The sequence below is a fragment of the Mus caroli genome, unplaced genomic scaffold, assembly GCF_978045245.1.
Source record: "Mus caroli unplaced genomic scaffold, Mus_caroli_1 scaffold_15, whole genome shotgun sequence".
Classification (NCBI taxonomy): domain Eukaryota; kingdom Metazoa; phylum Chordata; class Mammalia; order Rodentia; family Muridae; genus Mus; species Mus caroli.
Window position 1 is genome coordinate 46,563,966 of NW_028227270.1, and position 22,017 is coordinate 46,585,982.

The 22,017-nt window shown below is 40.0% G+C and overlaps 1 protein-coding gene across 4 annotated transcripts in view; it reads left to right on the plus strand.

Annotated features, from left to right (window-relative positions):
- Positions 1–22,017, plus strand: part of Cast (calpastatin) — a 114,870-nt gene that overhangs the window by 14,049 nt on the left and 78,804 nt on the right. For all 4 annotated transcript variants that reach the window (XM_029485008.2, XM_029485007.2, XM_029485011.2 and 1 more), the window contains exon 3: positions 13,000–13,071. In XM_029485008.2, coding sequence (XP_029340868.1) covers positions 13,000–13,071 — 72 coding nt within the window. The remainder of the gene's footprint in view (positions 1–12,999; positions 13,072–22,017) is intronic.

The following is a 22,017-nucleotide window of genomic DNA, read 5'->3' on the forward strand; positions in this document are numbered from 1 at the left end:
ACTTGCTTAAGTCTTGTTTCCCCTGTAGTCTCCCTGTTATCTTTCTATGTCAGGCTATGGTGGCAATACCATCATGTTAACAGGACACTTATTCTTTCTTCTTGTGCTGTTATTATGTTAAAAGATATTCAGTCTTTTTATCTTTAGGATAAATTTTTCTAACTTCCTTTCTCTGGTGTTTTTTTAGTTTCTCCTTTGTTTTCACTCAAGATTAAGTAGACCATTATTGACACTTGGAGATTGACAATAGATATGAGTATACTGTCTTTTGATTCCATTCCTTGCGTGTGTGTTCTTAAGTTTTGTCTTCTCCATTGTAAGCCTTTCTGGCAGGGAGTATTCAGATCCTGCTAAAATTTCACTTTCTAATGGAATTTTACTCTGTATACAACATGTATGAAATGAAATTCAGGGAGGAACTTCATTTTTATTATAGAAAGCCACAGCTAGTTAAAATGTAGAGACCGCTGATCGTGGGGTGCCCAACCCCAACTGATACATAGACAACACAGCCTTCACAATTAAGACTCAGGGACTATCACAGAAAAAGCGCTAAAAAGATTGTGAGAACCAGAGGACCAGGATGGGACATCTGTTTCAGGGTAGTGTTTTCAACACATGAAAGACAAGGTTGCACTCATGAAATCTTAAAAATATTCTCCCAAATAAGACCTGAAAAATCACATTAGTTGTCAAGCTGTTCTTGTTAGCTTTATATCAACTTAAGAGGCTAAAGTAATTTGGTAAGTCTCTCCATTGTGAAATTTCCTTTATAAGATTGACTTATAGGCAAATCTGAATGACTTCTTGATTAATGGTTGATATAGAAGGGCCCATCTCACTGTCAGTGGTACCAACCCTGAACAGCTGGGCCTGAGTTTGTAAGAAAGCAAACTGGTATGTAGCATTTTCCATGTTCTGTTTCCAGGTTCCTATTGTGAGCTCCTACCTGGACTTCCCTCAGTGAAGGAGTATGAACTGAGAGTTGTAAATGAAAATAAACCCTTTTCTTCCCAAGTTGCTTTTGGCCATGGTATTTTAAAATAGGAAAGAAAGCCTAACTAAGACATATCCCAATGTTGATGGGGGAATCCTAACAAGGCCCCACCCCTAGATGATGAACTATGGACAATTAATACTCTCTAAAAGGGGGAGAGAGAAGCAATCACTCTTCTCCAGGGATGAACTGACTGATAGATTACCTAGTTGTAAGTGGTCAGAGCTGAACCGGTGTACAACTCCACACTAAATTGACTTAACAGGTTATAGATTTGTGTGTGTGTGTGTGTGTGTGTGTGGTTGTGTGTGTGTGTGTGTGTGTGGTTGTGTGTGTGTGTGGTTGTGTGTGTGTGTGTATTTGTATGTGTATATATATAAATGTATAAATGTATACAGACATGTATAAATGTATATAAGCATGTAAGTTTATGTATTAATCAGGGTTTTCTAGTGTAACAGAACTTATAGAATGAATATATAAAGAGGATTTATTAGAATGACTTTCAAGCTGTAGTCCAACTAATCAAACAGTGATTGTGAACAAAAAGTCCAAGAATCCAGAAGTTGCTCTGTCCATGAATTGGATGTCTTGGCTGGTCTACAGTAGATGCTAAAATTCCAAAGAAGTAGGCTGTAATGCCAGTGAAGGAATGGACTTGCTAGCTGGTTAAAGGAAAGCAAGCAAAGAGCAAAAGCTTCCTTCCTTCGTGTCCTAACATAGGCTTCTAGCAGAGGTTGTGGCTCAAATTAAAGATACATCTTTCTGCTTCAAGATCCAGATTAAAGGAGTGTGTCCTCCTGCCTCAAAGATCCAGATTAGAAGTAATCTATCTACTTCAAATTAAACAAAATTTCCTCATAGATATGCCTTGCATTTTTGGACATTTTAAATCTAAATGTAGTCAAGGTGACAACCAAGAATAGTCATCATTGTGTGTCCATATGTAAGTATGTATGTATGCATGTAAGTATATATGTATGTATATAAGTATATACATACATATATAAAGAAGAGGTCATCAATTTAATATGAGAGACATAAGAGGAGAAGAAAAGGGGGAAATTATGCAGATACAGTGTTCATGTACAAAATTCACAATTTTTTAAATTTAAAAAAGTAATTCTACATCAAAATATAAAGATAATACTCCATAGACTTTCATATTATGGTTGTCACTGTACTGTAATTTGTTTTTGTACCTCCTCCTCCTCCTCCTCCTTCTCCTCCTCCTCCTCCTCCTCCTCCTCCTCCTCCTCCTTCTTCTTCTTCTTCTTCTTCTTCTTCTTCTTCTTTTATTTCCTTATACTCTTAACACTCAAAGTCATATAGCATCATGGACTTCTATGGTACAGCCAGATTTGAAGTGAAGGAGGGAAGCTGAGTCAGAGTACAGGGACAGCCAGGAGAGGGTAGCATCTCCAAGACTCCTTGGCAGCTCAAAGCCAGAAGATGACACTGGAGCTTCTTTGGCAAAGAAGGAGAAGGAGGATGAGAAGGAGGGGGAGAGAGAGGGGGAGGAGGAGGAGGAGGAGGAGGAGGGGGAGGAGGAAGAGGAGTGGGAGGAGGAGAAGAAGGAGGAGGAGAAGGAGAAGAAAACAGTAGAAACATTGTTAGAATAATTACAGCACTATAATTACTGTTGCTGAGGAATCTGTCTGCCCTTTAAAAAGACATCTCTTTCCTGGATAATGTTTTCAAATAATATGCTTTCATGTGGTAATACAATACTTCTTTTTACTTAATGAAGCAACTATTAGTATGGAACTGATTTAGCAAATACTCCAAAGCCTACATATCTTAGCAAGACCTTACAAATCATGGTCCACCAAATCTAATGTGGTATTAATTAAGATGCACAGGTTAAAAGCAAATAAGAAAATAATATTGGAAAGTATGAGCAACATTGTGTCATATTGATTTTAAGGTATATATTAATTCTTAGAGTAATAAAACAAGAAATACATGACTTCAGGACAATAAAATTCAGTAGTAATCTGAAATTTTTCCATTGTTGACATAATTGGCCAGCCATTTTTCTACTGCCTTCACACCACAGAATACCTTTGTCTACCTTCCCCATCCCACCCTACTCCTGTCTGGTTATTTTCACTAAAACTAATATTATTTGCTCCTATGTTTATCCAGATAGGAATTTGAGTTACTTTGGCAGTTTCAATTGTTTACTTGTATGTTAGGAAGATAAGCATTTGATTTACCTTTGAGAATATTCAGATAGTGTGTGACAATTTGTTCAGATAGTTTCAACACCATTTTGAGCAGTGATTCGAACATGCTAGTTTCCAAGTTAAACCTTTGAAAGTTTCAATAATCAATCAGATACAAAAGTTTGTGTACTCAAAACTGTCAGGTAGAGCATCCAGTCAGTGACTTGTTGGTCATTGCATCTCCCCACTTGAAGACTCTGGGACAGTTTACTGTGGCTTAAGTGGTCAGGTAGACCAGTGTCCTCACACACTCATAGTCTCAATGTGGAGATGAAAAAGAGAATTGTTGGATTGGAAGCTGGGATTTCACCAACTTCCTTGCATGAGGCAGATGGCACCATCACTGGGTATCTGGGAGAATATAAACTTAAAACCTGCTTGTTCTTTTATTGTATACTCTTAATGCATTCACTGCAATAGTGATTAACTTAAAGTCACCAATAATGTGTTAATGTCTCATTAAGAAAAAAGAAAAGGAAAGAAAGAAAAGAAAAGAACTTCTATTTAGTGTCATTTAAGCAAAAGCAGTCCAGATTTGAATTTTCTTCTCCATGACCCCTATGCCTTCCCTGTTCTCTCTGTTGTTTGAGTCTGAATCATTACCTGCCTAAAGGTGTTCTGTCCATGTGTCTCTGTCGCTAACAAAGGGCCTTGCATACCTCTGAGTCAGGGGCATTGAAGAGAACATAATTTATTGAACACACAAAAAGTATCTCATGATGGGAAGGGATGGAATACTTCACAGAAATCTTTAATAGAGTTTCCCACAGGATTGAGTCAATGGCTCCAACTGCTTCCAACTGATCCAGACAAAGTACAGTTCTATAAGCATCATTGTTGACTAGCCATTGTCCACAGATGTTCAGTATTTATGGTGGGGTTTACATGGTTGCTTTCAGCCTCTATACTTGCTGCTTTCAGCAATTAATTGGCATACATGAATTACTCTGGGCCAGGGGCATGGAAGAGTACATAATTTAAGATTACAGCTATGCTGTAGCTTAGCTTGTAAAAGTTAATTCCCTTTAAATCCAAGGCAAGTAAGGTTGTTACATTGTTCCTTAAAGACAGAGTATGCAGTAGAGTAGCAGTAGTAGTAGTAGTAGTTAGTCTTTAGTGGTAAGTGACCTCAAAGTGATCTCTGGTTACCAGGTGTCCAGCAAAAGTTCCAGTCTCTTAGAATGTAAGAAATATTTTCCTTATACTTCATTGTCACAATATTTAATCCCTCATGGGATTAAAAGTCTCAGGTTGTTCTGTTTATAGTGGGACATGTTTTCTTTAAACTCCTTGTTTCTATGCCTCCCATCCTTTTTTGGAAGTTGGCAGATACATGTGAACTAGCAGGTTGACTTTGCCCCACTAGTTAATGCCCATGGATGCTTCTTCCCCTTCCCTCACTAATGCCATGGGTGCTCCTTGTACTTTCCTCTTACCCTTTTTTTTTTAGCTCTGTGGGGTCTTTTGAGATATTTTCTGCTGCCATATTTCCAAGTCTTTTCTAATCCGTTCTTAATTCTACTTGCTTTAGTTTTCGTTACAGACCCATGCCGTTTGCTCTTAGATACTTGGCTCATACCTTTATTATATGTTCCATGTCTTTCCTTCACACATCTAAAATGTTTTTATTTCAGAATAATTATAGATTAATGGGAAGTTGGAAATATGGCATGGAGTGCTTCAGCAGTGTAGATATTGATTCCTGTGTTATATGCATAATACAGTATGCGTCATGTAAACATTGTTCTGGCCATGTTGTTATATGCGTAGATCAAAATCTTGGTGTAGGACATGACAGGTGCCTGCCCAGCCTTTAGGGAATGGGCTGAAGTGAGACACAACATCAGAAGTTCAAAGACTGATGATCTCTGGCCTTATTATCTTATTATTTTGTGCTAATAAGCACTGGTTTCTTTTCTCTCTGGCTCAAGGTCTTCTAGCTGACAAGGCAAGAGGCTTGGAACTCATGAACTCTTCATGAATTAGAGAGAAAAGATCAGAAAAGAAAAAAGTCTTTTACACAAGTAACACACACACACACACACAGAGACATTACATATATTCATTTGGTGGGTGGGTGGGGCTGAGCCTCAGATGCCACACTTTGTTCCTTCTCCCTGGCCTTCTCATACCATTTTTTAATGTTTTTTTTAAATTTAATTAATTAATTAATTAATTAATTAATTAATTTTACACTCCAGATTTTATTCCCTTCCCAGTCTGCCCTCTGACTATTCCACATCCCATACCTCCTCCCTGCACCCCTGTCTCCATGAAGATGTCCCCACCACCCACCCAACTCCACCCCACTCTCCCACACCTCTAAACTCTGTGGGGCCTCTAGTTTCTTGAGGGTTAGGTTCATATTCTCTGACTGAACCCAAAGCCAGCAGTCCTCTGCTGCATATGTGTTGGGGGCCTCATATCAGCTGGTGTTTTCTGCCGGTTGGTGGTCCAGTGTTTGAGCAATCTCTTGGGTCCAGGTTAATTGAGACTGCTGATCCTCTTACAGTGTTGCCCTCATCCTCAGCTTCTTCCAGCCTTTCCCTAATTCAACCACAGGGGTCAGCAGCTTCTGTCCATTGGTCATCTGACTCTTTCAGCTGCTTGTTGGGTCTTTTGGAGGGCAGTCATGATAGGTCCCTTTATGTGAGTGCTCCATAGCCTCAGTAATAGTGTCAGATCTTGGGACCTCCCCTTGAGCTGAATCCCACTTTGGATCTCTCTCTGGACCTTTTTTCTTCAGGCTCCTCTCCATTTTCATCCATGCAATTCTTTCAGATGGGAACAATTGTGGGTCAGAGTGGCAACCCCATCCCTCACTTGATGCTATGTCTTTCTGCTGGAGATGGGCTCTGAATCAGAGGCATGGAAGAGTACATAATTTAAGTATAATGAAAATATTTCTTACATTCTAAGAGACTGGAACTTTTGCTGGACACTTGGTAACCAGAGAACACTTTGAGGTCACTTACCACTAAAGACTACTACTACTACTACTACTGCTGCTGCTGCTGCTGCTGCTGCTGCTGCTGCTGCTGCTACTACTACTCTATTGTATACTCTGTCTTTAAGGAACAATGTAACAACCTTACTTGCCTTGGATTTAAACTTTTACAAGCTAAGCTACAGCATAGCTGTAATCTTAAATTATGTACTCTTACATGCCTCTGACCCAGAGTTCACTCTACCCTCTGTAGGGCATTTCATCTAAGGTCCCTCCCTTTGAGTACTTAAGAGACTCTCAACTCCCAGGTCTCTGCTACATTCTGGAGCCCCCTCCCACCCACCACCCACCCCACCCAACCTCCTACCTCCAGAGATTGACTGTTTCCATTCTTTCTGCTGGCCCTCAGGGCTTCAGTCCTTTTCCCTCACCCAATACCAGATCAGGTTCCCCTCTTCCCCCTGCCTGCCTCCGCCCCACCCCTAGTCCACTTTCCCTCGAAGGTTCCTCCTTCTTTCCCCCCTTGTGATTGCTTTCTACTCCCTCCCAAGTTGGACTGAGGCATCCTCACTTGGGCACTTCAGCTTGTTGACCTTTCTGAGTTCTGTGGACTGTATCTTGGGTATTTTGTACTTTTCTTTCTTTCTCTCTCTCTTTCTTTCTTTCTCTCTTTTTTTCTTTTTTTCTTTCTTTCTTTCTTCCTTCCTTCCTTCCTTCCTTTCTTTCTTTCCTTCTTTTCTTTCTTTCTTCCTTTCTTTTCTTGTTCTTTTTTTCTTTCTCTTCTTTTTTTCCTTTTTTTTTTTTTTTTTTTTTGGCTAATATCCACTTATTAGTGAGTACATACCATGCATGCCCTTTTGGGTCTGAGTTACCTCACTCAAGATGATATTTTCCTGTTCCATTCATTTGCCTGCAAAACTCAGGATGTCCTCGTTCTTAATAGCTAAGTAGTATTCCATTGTGTAAATGAACCACATTTTCTGTATCCATTCTTCTGTCATGGGACATCTGGGTTGTCTTCAGCTTCTATCACAAGCAAGGCCACTATGAACATAGTGGAACCCATGCCCCTGTGTCATGGTTGGGCAACTTTTGAGTATATTCCCAAGAGTGGTATTGCTGGGTCTTCATGTAGATCTATATCCAGTTTTCTGAGAAACCTCCAGATTGATTTCCCACCAGCAATAGAGAAGTGTTCCTCTTCCTCCACATCCTCGCTAACCTGTGTTGTCACCTGAGGTTTTGATCTTAGCCATTCTGATTGGTGTAAGGTTGAATCTCAGGGTCCTTTTGATTTGCATTTCTCTGGTCACTAAGGACTTTGAACATTTCTTTAGGTGCTTCTCAGGCCATTCGAGATTCCTGTTATGAATTCTTGGCTTCATTCTATACCCCATTTTTTGTTTGGGTTGTTTGGTTTTTTGGTGGTTAGCTTCTTCAGTTCTTTATATATTTTGGATATTAGCCCTCTACCAAATGTTGGGTTAGTGAAAAATTTTTTCCCAGTCTGTAGCTTGCCAATTTATCCTATTGACGATGTCCTTTGTCTTACAGAAGCTTTCCAGTTTCATGAGGTCTCATTTATCAATTCTTAATCTCAGAGCATGAGCCATTGGATTTCTGTTTAGAAAATTTCCCCCTGTACCAATGAGTTCAAGGCTCTTTCCCACTTTCTCTTCCATTACATTCAGTGTATCTGATTTTATGTTGAGGTTCTTGATCCAAGGCCAAGATGTTAGTCTTCACCTTTTTTCAAGGTGACACATATGGGTCTATTTTCTCTTTTCTGCATATAGACAGACAGTTAGACCAGCACCATTTTTTTTCTTAAAAAAACAACATTTAATTGGGGTTGGCTTACAGGTTAAGAAGTTCAGTCCATTATCATCAAGGCAGGAACATGACAGCATCCAGGAAGGCATGGTGCAAGAGGAGTTGAGAGTTCTACATCTTCATCTGAAGACTGCCAGCAGAATACTGATTTCCAGGAAGCTAGAAGGAGAGCCTTATAACCCACACTCACAGTGACACACTTCCTCCAACAGGGCCACACCTTCTAATCCTGCCACTCCTTGGACTGAGCATATTCAAACCATCACATTCCACTCCCTGCCCCCCCCCATAAGCTTGTTCAAATATATGAGTCAGTGGGGACTCATAATGTAAAATACATTTAGTCCAACTTCCAAAGTTCCCATAATCTATAGCAGTCTCAACAATGTTAAGTACAAAGTCTCTTCTGAGATTCATTCAATTACTTAATTGTAGTTCCCAAAGCAAGACAGGAAACCATCTAGACCAGCACCATTTATTGACGATGCTTTCTTTTTCTCCATTTTATATTTTTGGTGTCTTTATCAAAGATCAAGAGTCCGTAAGTGTGTGGTTTTATTTCTGGGTCTTCAATTCTACTTTGTTGATCAATGTGTCTGTCTCTGTACCATGCAGTTTTTATCACTATTGCTCTGTAATAAAGCTGGAGGTCAGGGATGGTTATTCCCCTAGCTGTTCTTTTATTGTTAAGAATTGTTTTGGCTATTCTGGTTTTTTTGCCTTTCCAGAATTTGAGAATTGTTCTTTCCATATCTTTGAAGAATTGTGTTGGGATTTTGATGAAGATACACTGAATCTGTAGATTGCCTTTGGTAGGATGGAAATTTTTACTATGTTAATTCTGCCAATCCATGATCATGGAAGATCTCTCCACTTTCTGAGATCTTCTTCAGTTACTTTCTTATGAGACTTGAGGTTATTGTCATACAGGTCATTCACTTGTTTGGTTAGAGTTTCCCAGTGTACAGAGGAGCTCCTGGGCTGCCTTCAAGCAAAGCTGCATAGTTGCACAGTTGCCTTTTGTGCAGCAGATCTCCTGGGATGCCTCAGGCTGTGGTGTCAGTTGTATGACTTCTCTGAGTGCAGCAGATCTTCTGGGATGCCTCAGGATATGGTATCTTCAGGGGAACAGACTGCCCCAGCAGAAGGGGAGCAGTATTCCAGAGGCAGGGGTTTTGAGGAGTGATAGGTCCTGAGTCCACTGGGCTCCCAGCAGCAGCTGTGAGATTCCAGTGTAGGGGGAAGGTTCTTAATTCTGAGTGCAGCAGATCTTCTGGGATGGCTCAGGGTATGGTGCTTTCAAGGGGAGCAGACTGGCTAGCAGTCTGCCCCAGGAGAAAGGGAGTAGTATTCTTCGTGGCAGGGTCTTGAGGGGTGATGGGTCCAGAGTCATTGGACTCCCTGTGGCAGCTCGGAGGGAGGTTGTTGTTCTTACCAACTGCTCTGAGTGCAGCAGATCTGGGATGGCTCAGGATATGGTGTCTTCAGGAGAGCCCTTATACCTTCTTAGACAAAAGTTCTTTAGAAAATTACCTCATAGATAAAATGTTACACAAAAGTGGAGTTAGATGCAGATACTATTGCATATGCCAGCAAGATTTTGCTGAAAGGACCCTGATATAGCTTTCTCCTGTGTTGCTTTGCCAGTGCTTGGCAAATACAGAAATGGATGCTCACAGTCATCTATAGGATGGAACACAGGGCCCCCAATGTAGGAGCTGGAGAAAGTACCCAAGAGCTGAAAGAGTCTGCAACCCTATAGGTGGAACAACAATATGAACTAACCAGTACCCCCCAGAGCTCGTGTCTCTAGCTGCATATATAGCAGAAGATGGCCTAGTCGACCATCATTGGGAAGAGTGGCCCCTTGGTCTTGCAAACTTTATATGCCCCAATACAGGGGAACGCCAGGGCCAAGAAGTGGGAGTGAGTGGGTAGGGGAGCATGGCAGGGGGGGGGGGAACGGGACGGGGGGGGGAAGGTATGGGGGACTTTTGGGATAGCATTTGAAATGTAAATGAAGAAAATATCCAATTAAAAAAAAGTGGAGTTAGAGAAGAATGTTTATAGTTAGGTTCAAAGCAGTACTTCATTCTATAAGCTAATGATAACTTTAAAGCATGAGCTTTGCATGGCCTCGCTTTATCGGTGTACACATCTGTGGCTTCATTCTTGGACCTGACTTAGAATGAATGTTTTTCTTTGATCGCAAATTTGTCCCAAGCCTATTTCTCGTTTTAGTGTAATAGTGAAAGCTCATTGTATTTCTTATTATTCAGCCTTTACTTGCTATTCTATGAGGAGTGGGCATCTCCTTATTACACCTTTCTGGCAAAAGGACTAAAACCATCTCCTAAAACTTTATTCCTAAAAATATTTGAATCAAATCAGGAATTATATAAAGTCATTAGTTCATCTAAACAGCATTAATTCATGAATGTTCATATTTATGTTCACCAGCAGGAAATTTGCTCAATAGGGTGGGGTGATGCCCAAGAATCATTAGGCTATGTAATAGTGACAGGAAAGTCATATCAGCAGTAAGAAGGAATCCTTGGATGAACTCTCTGAAGGCACTGAAATTCAGAGCTTACCCTTATAGACATGCAAAACAGTGGGTCATCTCCAGATAATTCAACTGCATGCCTTTATCCTTTCCTAGATGGCTTCTGACTGGGACACAAGACACATAGTCTCAAAACACTGTATGGAGAATCATGCTATGTTTTATTTTGTCTTGTCTTAGCTTTTTATTATTGTCAAGATATACGTAAATAGTGTTTTATTCATATATCTTTGTTCCTAACATACTTATCTCAGCGTTTTCTTCCCTTTATTGATTGTAGTGAGAGTGTGTAGGAAGAGACTATGTATTTATTTTGCAAACAATACAAGGGCTCTCCTCAATTTTTCCTAGATGATGTTTTCTAAAGATAACTCCACCATAGTTACCTTCCTGAAGTACTCTGAGAGTGCTCAACTAGTGGATACCTAGATGTCATCTTGTGAGGACACAGACATAAACATTGAATTTTCTGCTTCCTATGACAATATTTATCCCAAAGGCAAAGAATATTTCAGTTCAAACTTTTATAGCAGGCATTTTAAAGAAGTTAAATAATATTAATCTGGATTCTTCTGAGTGTTAAATTTAAGCAAAACCAAATTATCTTGTTATACAATACAATGTTTGGTGCAAAACCAAATTAACTTGTTATACAATATAATGTTTACTGCCCATATGTAGATTATTGTATGCTATATCTTCTAATCAGTGTCTTGGTAGCCCATGAATATTCAATTTTCTCAGTTTTAGTGGAGTTAGAGCAAAAACCATTTGTCCCTGTACTCTGACTCGGCTTCTCTCCTTCACTTTCCATCTGCAAGGGAAAAGGGCTCTGGCTGCACCAGAGGGGTCCATGATGCTATGTGACTTTAAGTGGTAGAGTATAATGAGGAAAAAGAAGAAGAAGGAGGTAAAGAAAGAAATTACAGAGTGGTGACAACTATACTATGAAAGTCTATGGAGAACAGTCTTTGTATTTACATTGTGAGGTGTAGAATATACATGTTGCTGCTGGGGAACACAGATACTCAAAGGACACCAGATAGTAAGGCCATTCTAGGACAGCAACTGTACACTTTATTTTTCCTTCTTACCTCCTTTATTTTCTTTTTCACAAATAAAATAGTCTTATAAGAACCTACAAAAAAGCAAAGAAATATTCTTCTCAAATCCTTTAAACTGAAAATATAGCTCAGGTACTAGGTCCCTTGTTTAACCTGCACAAGGATGTTATGTGGGCCTTGGAAAATTTCCCTATCTAAAGGTCAGCAGTAATGAATACATAGATAGATACTTTTTTCATAATCTGACTATTCTTAGTGTGAAATACAAACAATGTGTTTCAATTTTAGGATATAGTTTTAATAACATGTTATTTTTATCCTGTCAGATGTCATAATATAACTGTTTCGTGGGAGCATAGAGGAGAAAGTTTAAAGCTAACATCCTGCACTTAGTAGGTTTGACCACAGATAAGCTATGCACCTTGTACTTCAGCCTCTTCAGCTCTAAAATGGAGATAACGATAGTAACAGATTTGTCAGCTGATGTTAAGACTTAAAGCTTTTGCATTTGGTCCTTAAAACACAGCACACACTCACAATAACCTTTTCCTAGATTTTATTATTGGAAGAGTACAATTCTTTTCTTTTTGTAGAAGAACTGCCTGGAATATTGTAAGTACTCAATATTCCCAAGAACTGCATATACAGTTTTCAATTTTTTTATGTCATAGTAGTTTACATTTGAATAAAAAGGTACTTGCTAGCCCGGCGTGGTGGCATGCACCTGTAATCCCAGCACTCAGGAGGTATAGGCAGGCGGATTTCTGAGTTCGAGGCCAGCCTGGTCTACAAAGTGAGTTCCAGGACAGGCAGGGCTACACGGAGAAGTCCTGTCTCAAAAACAAAACAAAACAAAACAACAACAATAACAACAAACAAAAAAAAGGTACTTGCTTTTATTTCTCTAAGACAACATTTTCTTAGTATAATTGTGTCTTTGAGATCTATTGCTAAGTTATCTCTGTAGCGGTTGTGTCACTCATTACACACGCTCTGTTGAACCACAAGAAAGGAGGCAGCCACTGCAGACGGAGCGACATTTTTGGAAGGGCTTAATGTTTCAAAATGATGGCTTCTCAGGTGAGGACTTTTGTGAAACTTGCTTTTCACTATTTATATATTATTTCTATGCTACTCTTCAGGCAACATTATGAAAATTACAAGTGTTATTTTCCTTTGTGTGAATGTGTATGTTTAGTGTATTAACCTGACTCTTATTTGATAAACTGTGTGTGGTAGTATGATAATCCATGTGTGTGTAATGCATTAACTTGACTGCTGTTTGATAAAGTGTTTGTAGTAGTATAATTTGCACAATGTTATGACATGCTCTTCCACTGAAATTAATATTTTTTGTTTCTAAGAAAAAAGCAGCAAGTTTGGGGAGCAGTCAGCCTTCCAGACCACATGTTGGTGAAGCTGCCACAGCCACTAAGGTCAGTCAGTTAAGAATCCAAGAAAACCTTTTATCCTCATTGCTCAACAAGGAAGGTATCTGTGGGTTGGGCACAGAGGGAAAGCAGCAAGCACACATACACTTAAGGACTCAGCCTTCAGGGGCATACTTTCTCTAAAACTCTCTAAACAGCACCACCAATTGATTTAAGTCCACAGGAGGCACTTATCATTTAAACAGCCACATAGTTGCTTGTTTATTTGCTTTGATAGCTGATTGAAATGGGAAAACTCACAAAAATTATTGGATACCATACTATTTTTGTGTTGGAAGAGAGGGTGTCTTAGTCAGGGTTTCTATTCCCACACAAACATCATGACTGTATTAGTTAGGGTTTTACTGCTGTGAACAGACACCATGACCAAGGCAAATCTTAATAAAACAACACTTAATTGGGGCTGGCTTAAAGATTCAGAGGTTCAGTCCATTATCATCAAGGTGGGTACATGGCAGTATCCAGGCAGGCATGGTGCAGGTAGAGCTGAGAGTTCTACATCTTCATCCAAAGGCTGCTAGTGGAAGACTGACTTCCAGGCAACTAGGGTGAGGATCTTATACTCACACCCACAGTGACACACCCATTCCAACCAGGTCACACCTATTCCAACAAGGCCACACCTCCAGATGGTGCCACTCCCTGGTCCAAGGATATACAAACCATCACATTCCACTTGAACATAGACTTGTTCAAAAACATGAGTCTATGGGGGCCATACTTAAACATAGCATAATGCAAAATGCATTTAGTCCAACCTTCAAAGTCCTCATAGTCTATAGCACTCTCAACAATGTTAAAAGTCCAAAGTTGAGATTCATCCAACTAATTAACTGTAATCCCCAAAGCAAGGCAGGAAACCAGCTGGGCAAACTCCAAACTCTGCATCTCCATGGCTGATGTCAAAGCGGTCTTCAGACCGCCACTCCTTTTTCATCTTTGTTGACTGCAACAAATTGCTTTCTCCTGGGCTGGTTTCACCCTCTGTTAGCAGCTTTCCTCCGCATGTATCCCATGGCTCTGGCATCTTTAATAGCTTTGAGTCTCCAAGGCAATTTCAATGTTACAGCTTCTTGTTTCAGTGTCTGGGATTCCACTTGATCTTTTGGACTCCTCCTAAGGGCTGGCATCACTTCTACAGCCCTGCCCTCTGTAGCACTCTAAGCTCAGGTTGATCCACTCCACTACGGCTGCTGTTCTTGGTGATCATCCCATGGTACTGTTATCTCCAATACACTGGGGTGTTTCACTCCAACAACTAGGCTTCACCAATAGCCTCTCATAGGCTCTCTTCATGGTGCAAAGCATCAAATCCTTTGCCTGACCCCTTCAGTCCTGGGCCATCAACTACAGCTAAGGCAACACCTTCTCCAATGGCCTTCTATGACCTCTCACAGTGCCAAGCCTCAGCTGTTCTTCATTCATGACACCTTCAAAACCAGTACCACCTGGGTGACTCTTTCACATTACCAAGTCCAGCTGCAGCACGAGGTACACAGCTTCTTTGTGCTCCCAGAAAACAACTCCCAGATTTCAACTCTGGTCTTAATCATTGCTAATGTCTTAGCTCCAGCTAACCAGCATCATTTGTCCCAGTAGTTCCTTTCATTCTTAACTCTAGAGCCAGAGCCACATGGCTGAAGTTGCTACTTACAGGAACTAGAACATGATCCTCTTGTACATTACCACTTTACATTATCACTGGCTTTATGTTTTCTTTTCTTTTTTTTTTTAAAGATCTATTTATTTATTATATGTACACTGTAGCTGTCCTCAGATACTCCAGAAGAGGGCATCAGATTTTGTTACGGATGGTTGTGAGCCACCATGTGGTTGCTGGGATTTGAACTCGGGACCTTCAGAAAAGCAGTCGGCGCTCTTAACCACTGAGCCATCTGGCCAGCCCGGCTTTATGTTTTCTAAATCCTTCACTGACTAAGCTTGGCTATCCAGGTTCTTGCTCTGTAGATTGACCTTGAATGCAGAGATCAGCATGCCTGTCTCATGGGATTAAAGGTGTGTACCACCAAACCTGGATCTAAATTCAGCTGGGTAGGATCTTGCCCCAAGGTCCCACTCCCTTAATCTGTTATTTCCTAGAACACAGGATTTTGCTCCATTTCACTTCCTAGTATGCCTTTAATACTCGACCATATATTTTATATTTGGCCTCTCTAAGCTTGCTATGCTTGTTCAAATTTCTCTTTGTGAGACTTAACCAGAGAATAAAGTCTCTGCTGGGCTTTTTTGAAACTTCCTTTGTCAATGCAATTACTTCAATTAATCCAAGTCTCTTCACCTTAGCCTCAGGCAGACTTTTCAGACAAGGGCAAAAAGTAGCCACATTCTTCATCAAAATACCAGAAAACAGTCTTTATGCCACATTCTGAAATTCTTCTCCTTTGGAATCTCTTGGGCCAGGTCAACACAGTTCAAATTACTCCCAGCAACAAAGTCTTCCATATTCCTACTAGGATGACCCATTAAGCCCCATTTAAAGCATTCCACTGAGTTCCAAATCCAAAGTCCAAAAATCCACATTCTTTCAAATAAAAGCATGGTCAGGCCCATCACAGCAATACCCCAGTCCCTGGTACCAACTTCTGTATTAGTTAGTGTTTTACTGCTGTGAACAGACACCATGACCAAGGCAAATCTTCATAAAACAACACTTAATTGGGGCTGGCTTAAAGATTCAGAGGTTCAGTCCATTATCATCAAGGTGGGTACATGGCAGTATCCAGGCAGGCATGGTGCAGGTAGAGCTGAGAGTTCTACGTCTTCATCCAAAGGCTGCTAGTGGAAGACTGACTTCCAGGCAACTAGGGTGAGGATCTTATACTCACACCCACAGTGACACACCCATTCCAACCAGGTCACACCTATTCCAACAAGGCCACACCTCCAGATGGTGCCACTCCCTGGTCCAAGGATATACAAACCATCACAATGACCAAGAAGCAAGTTGGGGGAGCAAAGTGTTTATTCAGCTTACACTTCCACATTGCTGTTCATCACTGAAGGAAGTCAGGACTGGAACTCAACCAGGTCAGGATGCAGGAGATGACACAGAGGACATGGAGGGATGTTACTTACTAGCTTGCTTCCCCTGGTTTGCTCAACTTGCTTTCTAATAGAACTCAAGACCACCAGCCTAGGGATGGCACCACCCACCCTTGATCACTAATTAAGAAAATAACTTACATCTGCATCTCATGGAAGAATTTCCTCAAGTGTGGCTCCTTTGTCTATGCTAACTCCAGCTTGTGTCAAGTTGACACACAAAACCAGCCAGTAAAATTGACCCCTTGTCAACTTGACACACAAACACATTACTAGTAAGCCTCAACCCTTACTTTCTTACTCAACCCTAAGATTTAAATAACTTTAAAAGTCCCACAGTCTGTACAAATTCTTACGTGTTAAAATTTCAATACCTTTTAAACATCCAGTATCTTTTGAAATTCAAAGTCTTTTCACAATTCAAAGTCTCTTAACTGTGGACTCCAGAAAAATATTTTCTTCCTTCAAGAGGGAACAATATCAGGGCAGTCACAATCAAAATCAAAATCAAATTGTCCGGTGTCTGGGATCCACTTATGATCTTCTGGGCTTCTACAGCTCTGTTCTTTGTAGCACACATCTTGTCTTCTAGGCTCCAGTTGCCTATACTCCATTGCTGCTGTTCTTGGTGGTCATCTCATGGTACTGGCATTTCCAAAACACTGTTGTCTTCCACTGCAACTAGGCTTCACCAATAGCCTCTCATAGGCTCTCTTAATGGCGCCAAGCCTCAGCTCCTTTGCAAGACCCCTTCAAGTACTGGGTCGTCAATTGCAACTTGAAGGCTGCACCTTCACCAATGGCCTTCTGTGGACCCTCACAGTGCTGAGCCTTAGCTGCTCTTCATGGCCCCTTCATGTCTTCAAAACCAGTACCACCTGGATGACTCTTACACATTACCAAGTCCAGCCACAGTAAAAGGTACAACCTTGGCTACCTCTGGAACACAGCCTCTGTGTTCTCAGAAAACACTTCCCAGAATATTTTACCTCAATGATGCTGGTCTCTTCTTAATAACCACTAATTTCTTAGTTCCAGTTAATCAGAATCAATAGTCCCAGTAATGCAAAAGTTTCGCTTTAGTAGTTCTGGTATTTGTTAATCACAGCTGATTCTTCAGCCCCAGCTAACCAAAACCACAGAATCTTCACAATCCAAAATAGCAATGGCCCTGATAAGAGTCTTTAATCTTCCCTCTGACATTTCACAAGCCAGGCCTCCATCTTCTGCACTGTTCTTAACATTATCTTCCAAGCTCCTACACAACATTCCACAGAGCTCTAAACATCCCCATGGCTCTTCTAGCAAAAAGTTCCAAAGTCCTTCCACAGTCCTCCCCAAAACATGGTCAGGTTGTCACAGGAATACTCCACTATGCTGGTACCAATTTGTCTTAGTCAGGGTTTCTATTCTGGCACAAACATCATGACCAAGAAGCAAGTTGGGGAGGAAAGGGTTTATTCAGCTTACACTTCCGCATTGGTATTAATCACCAAAGGAAGACAGGACTAGAATTCAAACAGGTCTGGAAGCAGGAGCTGATACAAAGGGATGTTTCTTACTGGCTTGCTTCCCCTGGCTTGCTCAGCTTGCTTTCTTATAGAACTCAGGACCACCAGCCCAGGAATGGCACCATCCACAATGGGCCCTCCCTCGTTGATCACTAATTGAGAAAATGCCTTACAGCTGAATCTCATGGAGGAACTTCCTCAAGGGAGGCTCCTTTGTCTGTGCAAACTCCAGCTTGTGTCAAGTTGACACACAAAGCCAGCCAGTACAGAGGGTGAGCTTCTATTTTAGAAAAAAAAATTATATATGTATGTGTTAGCTCCTGTGTGAGCTTTTGTACACCATGTATGTGCAGGTACCCTCAGAAGCAAGGAGTGTTAGAACTCCTGGAACTGGAGTTACAAGCAGTTGTCAGCTGACATGAGTGGTAACTTGAACCCAGGTTCAAGAGCAATACAGGCTCTTACCCACTGGGCTATAACTGATATAAAATCTAGTAAAACCATTTATGGTATAGTTATAGCTGCTATATAATGTGTTTTATAGGTAAATATCTGTAGATAGTTTGGGGCTTTTGCATATATATATATATATGCATGCAAAATTCTCTGGATTCTTTAGAAAATGATTCAAATCTCTCTCATGATCATTCATCACACCAGGTACTCTGTTAAGTGTTGTATATAATTATCTGATAAGACCGCTTCATAACCTTAATTTATTTATTCCTCTATTACTTAGGAAGCAATGCCTCACAGAGTTCAGATAGCCTTAATGAGCTCCCCATACCAGTAAGATGGAAGTAGGACTGACCTAGTTTTCCTGAATAGTCTTTGACAATTATAGGTTCTGTAAACTCTGAGTCTTTTCTTGTAGTACTAACACCTCTGAGTTTTGCAAATTATAAAGGAATTATTAAAACATCACCATTCAAGTCAGGAAATGATCACTGTAGCCAGTAATTTTGAATGCTTACAGTTTTTCTATTGATCTATTGCAATTCTGTAGCCTGAACTGTGATCAGTTATGTGCAAGATTCTATGAAACTTTATACTATTTCATAATTCCCTACATAGCATTTAATTTAATCATCTTTTCTTTAAAACTGATGATTATCACATAAAGTCTGTTGTTTTAATTTATGTCATTTATTTGATGAATGATTGATATTTTAGCTTCTCCAAAATCCTTGAGGTACTTAATAAAGAGTCAGTAAAAAGATGTTGCACTTGTAGTATTAGGCTAGGGCGAGTATCACCCACATTTACCATTTTGAGTGTATCTATAGACCTTTTCAAATCTCTCTTCTGTCAGCCAATAAAAATGACAAAGAACATTGAAAGACTTAAATACAGGGCTGTTTGGCATTTGAGAGCTGCGTTGTTTTAGCCTTTTTGGCTAATGTTGGGGACTCTACAACACGGATGCACACTGAAGAAGTCCTGCTTCCTTGGTCAAACATTCCAGAGTTTGGGTTTCTCCTTTGCCATGTATTTCCTTGGTATAACCCTGCACAGCAGTATGGGACTATGATCTCTGTTGTAATAGCTCTTGCAAAGATGAAAATGAAATAAAATGTATGAAGCACCCTAAGCTGGACAGTGGCCAACTACTGGAAGCCTGGTCACTCTGGCTACCTTTGTCAGTCCTTGGTGTTTGTTGTTTAGGGACTGTAGAAGATTTTCCAAGCATGTCTCAACTTTTATGTAATTGGGGCCTATATTTAACTTACATTTAAATTATGACTTTAAAATATGATCTACTTCATTACCTAGCCTATGCATGAAGTGATATTTAGTGAAGATATTTGTAGATTCCAAAGTTACTATTAACTGAAAATATTGGATGTTCAGTGTCCTAGTGTGTGGGAGACAATACCTAGTATTTTTCTAGAACAGATATATGACCTGAGTGGCTTTTTCTGTTTGTTTTATTTTGTTTTATTTTTTTTCCACAAAGGAAACTGCTAGCCCATCTTTTTGAGGTGAGGTGGTCACTAAAGCTGTTATCTTTAGAAACAGGGGAACATAGGTGAGGTGGAAAGTGGAAGAATTTGACCGTGTCTGTTTTTTAGTGTTTATGGGCAAACTTAGAAATCTTTCCTTGGCTTTTGTAAAGTGCCCTTTAGTCCTCTAACATTATGACTTACCTCACTTCCCCTTGATGCTTTTCTGAGCCACTCTCTCTTACTATTTTCCAGAATACTAAATTTTACAGGGTTTACCTTTTCTTTTTAACCTTTCTCACATCCTTCATTATTAGGAGGCTTTAAGGCTTTAAGGGGGAAACTACAGTTGGATTAGTTAGCTTTCTATTGCTGTGATCAGATACGATGACTAAGCTAACTCAAAACAGGAGGAATGCATTTGGAGTTACCATCACAGAGCAATAAGAGTCCTTTGTGGTAGAGATATGAAGTAGCAACTGGCAAGCATGGCAGAGGAGCAGGAGGCTGAGAGAATACATCTTCAACATCAAGTAGAAAGAGTGAGCAGAACATGGTTTGAGGCTTTAAATTTTCAAAGCCATCAGTGACATTCTTCCTCCAAAACCTAATTTATCATTCAAACTACCACATAGACAATTGCTTCTTTCTTTTGATACCTCATTGAAAGGGCTATAGCATCAATAATATCATTTCTCACTTCCATGAGAAAAGCTGGAGGTTTGGGCATGTGATAAGTGAAGCCTTTTACTACACAATTGCCATAATGCAAATAAGAAAGCAAATATTATCCTGAGACAGAGAAGTTATGATCAAATGGTAGATACAGCGGGCAATGAAGTTTAATCCAAGTTTGATTGTTTCTGGATACAATCAACCTGGCAGTTAGAATAACTACTAATTGCATAATTATTGATAAAACTATAAAGTCTGCATTCGGAAACAAATATGTATTAGATTTTATGCCAAATACATGTTTATAAAATGTTTTTGCTTACTCCAAAACCGAATTTGTCCTAACAAAGTGAGTGATTATGTTCATAAGCAATATTCTGTCTGCTATGTAGTCTTAAAGGATCCAAAACTCTTATGTAATTTAGATATATCTAATTCAAAATAGTTACTACAAATTGTTGCATACTTAAATTTCAGTTTTTAATAAATTAATAATGGGCACCAATAAAATTGCAGACATTTTATAAGCTCTGATTAAAGTCAGTATGAGAATGGTTGTGATGCATACTTTGTCATCAGTTTTATTTCTGTAAGAATTCTGACAACTATTTTGACTTTCAAAATAGTTTGTATGGAATGTCTCTATAGAAGACTTTGCTATTAGGATATAGTAGTCAAAGTTATTTCTGATTAGAATCCGCCTGGGATAGTGTAGGATACAAATGAATTTCTTCAGGGAGAGTGTGATGGTTTGTCTATGCTTGGCCCAGGGAGTGGCACTATTAGAAGGAATGGTCATGTGAGAGGTGTGTCACTGTGGGCGTGGACTTTAGTTCTCTGTCCTAGCTGCCTGGAAGCCAGTTTCTCCTAGGGGCCTTCAGATAAAGACGTAGAACTCTCAGCTCCTCCTGCACCATGCCTGCCTAGACACTGCCATGTTCCTGCCTTGACGATCATGGACTGAACCTCTGAACCTGTAAGCCAGCCCAGTTAAATGTTGTCCTTATAAAAGTTGCTTTAGTCATGGTGTCTGTTCACAGCAGTAAAACCCTAACTAAGACAGACAGTAAATAGCTCATGGATAATTCACAAGAATTCAGCAGAAAAAGACTAAAGCTTTGTTGCCTGGAATATTCCACAACAGTACATGGAGCATCTCCAGCTAAATCCTGCTACAACCACATCTCAGCATTTAGTTCTCTTAGGACCTGATACTAGAAACTGCTACCATCAAAACCCTTTTGTAGCATTTCTGTCCTTATGGAAAGAGACCTCCTTACATTGTTCATGTCCAAGCTCATCTTAACAATGACAAAAAAAGGTTTATTTTTATTTATGTGAATGTGTGTGCCTGGATGCAGGTATATACTATGTGAGTGAGAGCCCTCAGAAGACAGAAGGTGTTGGACCTGCTGCTATAAGCAATGGCGAATTGCCTGGTGTGGGTTACTAGGAACTGAACTCAGGTGTCCTGGAAGAAGAGAAAGCACTTTTAACCTCAGCCTTCTCTCTGAATTCTCTAAGTGTAGCACATTTGCCTGGCCAGCGTAACTAACACGACTCATGCTTTCTTCAAGAGACAGTGGAATGTATGGGGGCCATTCCTGTTCAAACCACCACACCAGGCACCTTGATTAATCTTTGGTTTATGAGATGACTGTGGTACATAGGAAACATTTTTATTTTAATATTCATACACTGTAATTGTATAATCATGTACTATAAGTGGCACTTTAAAT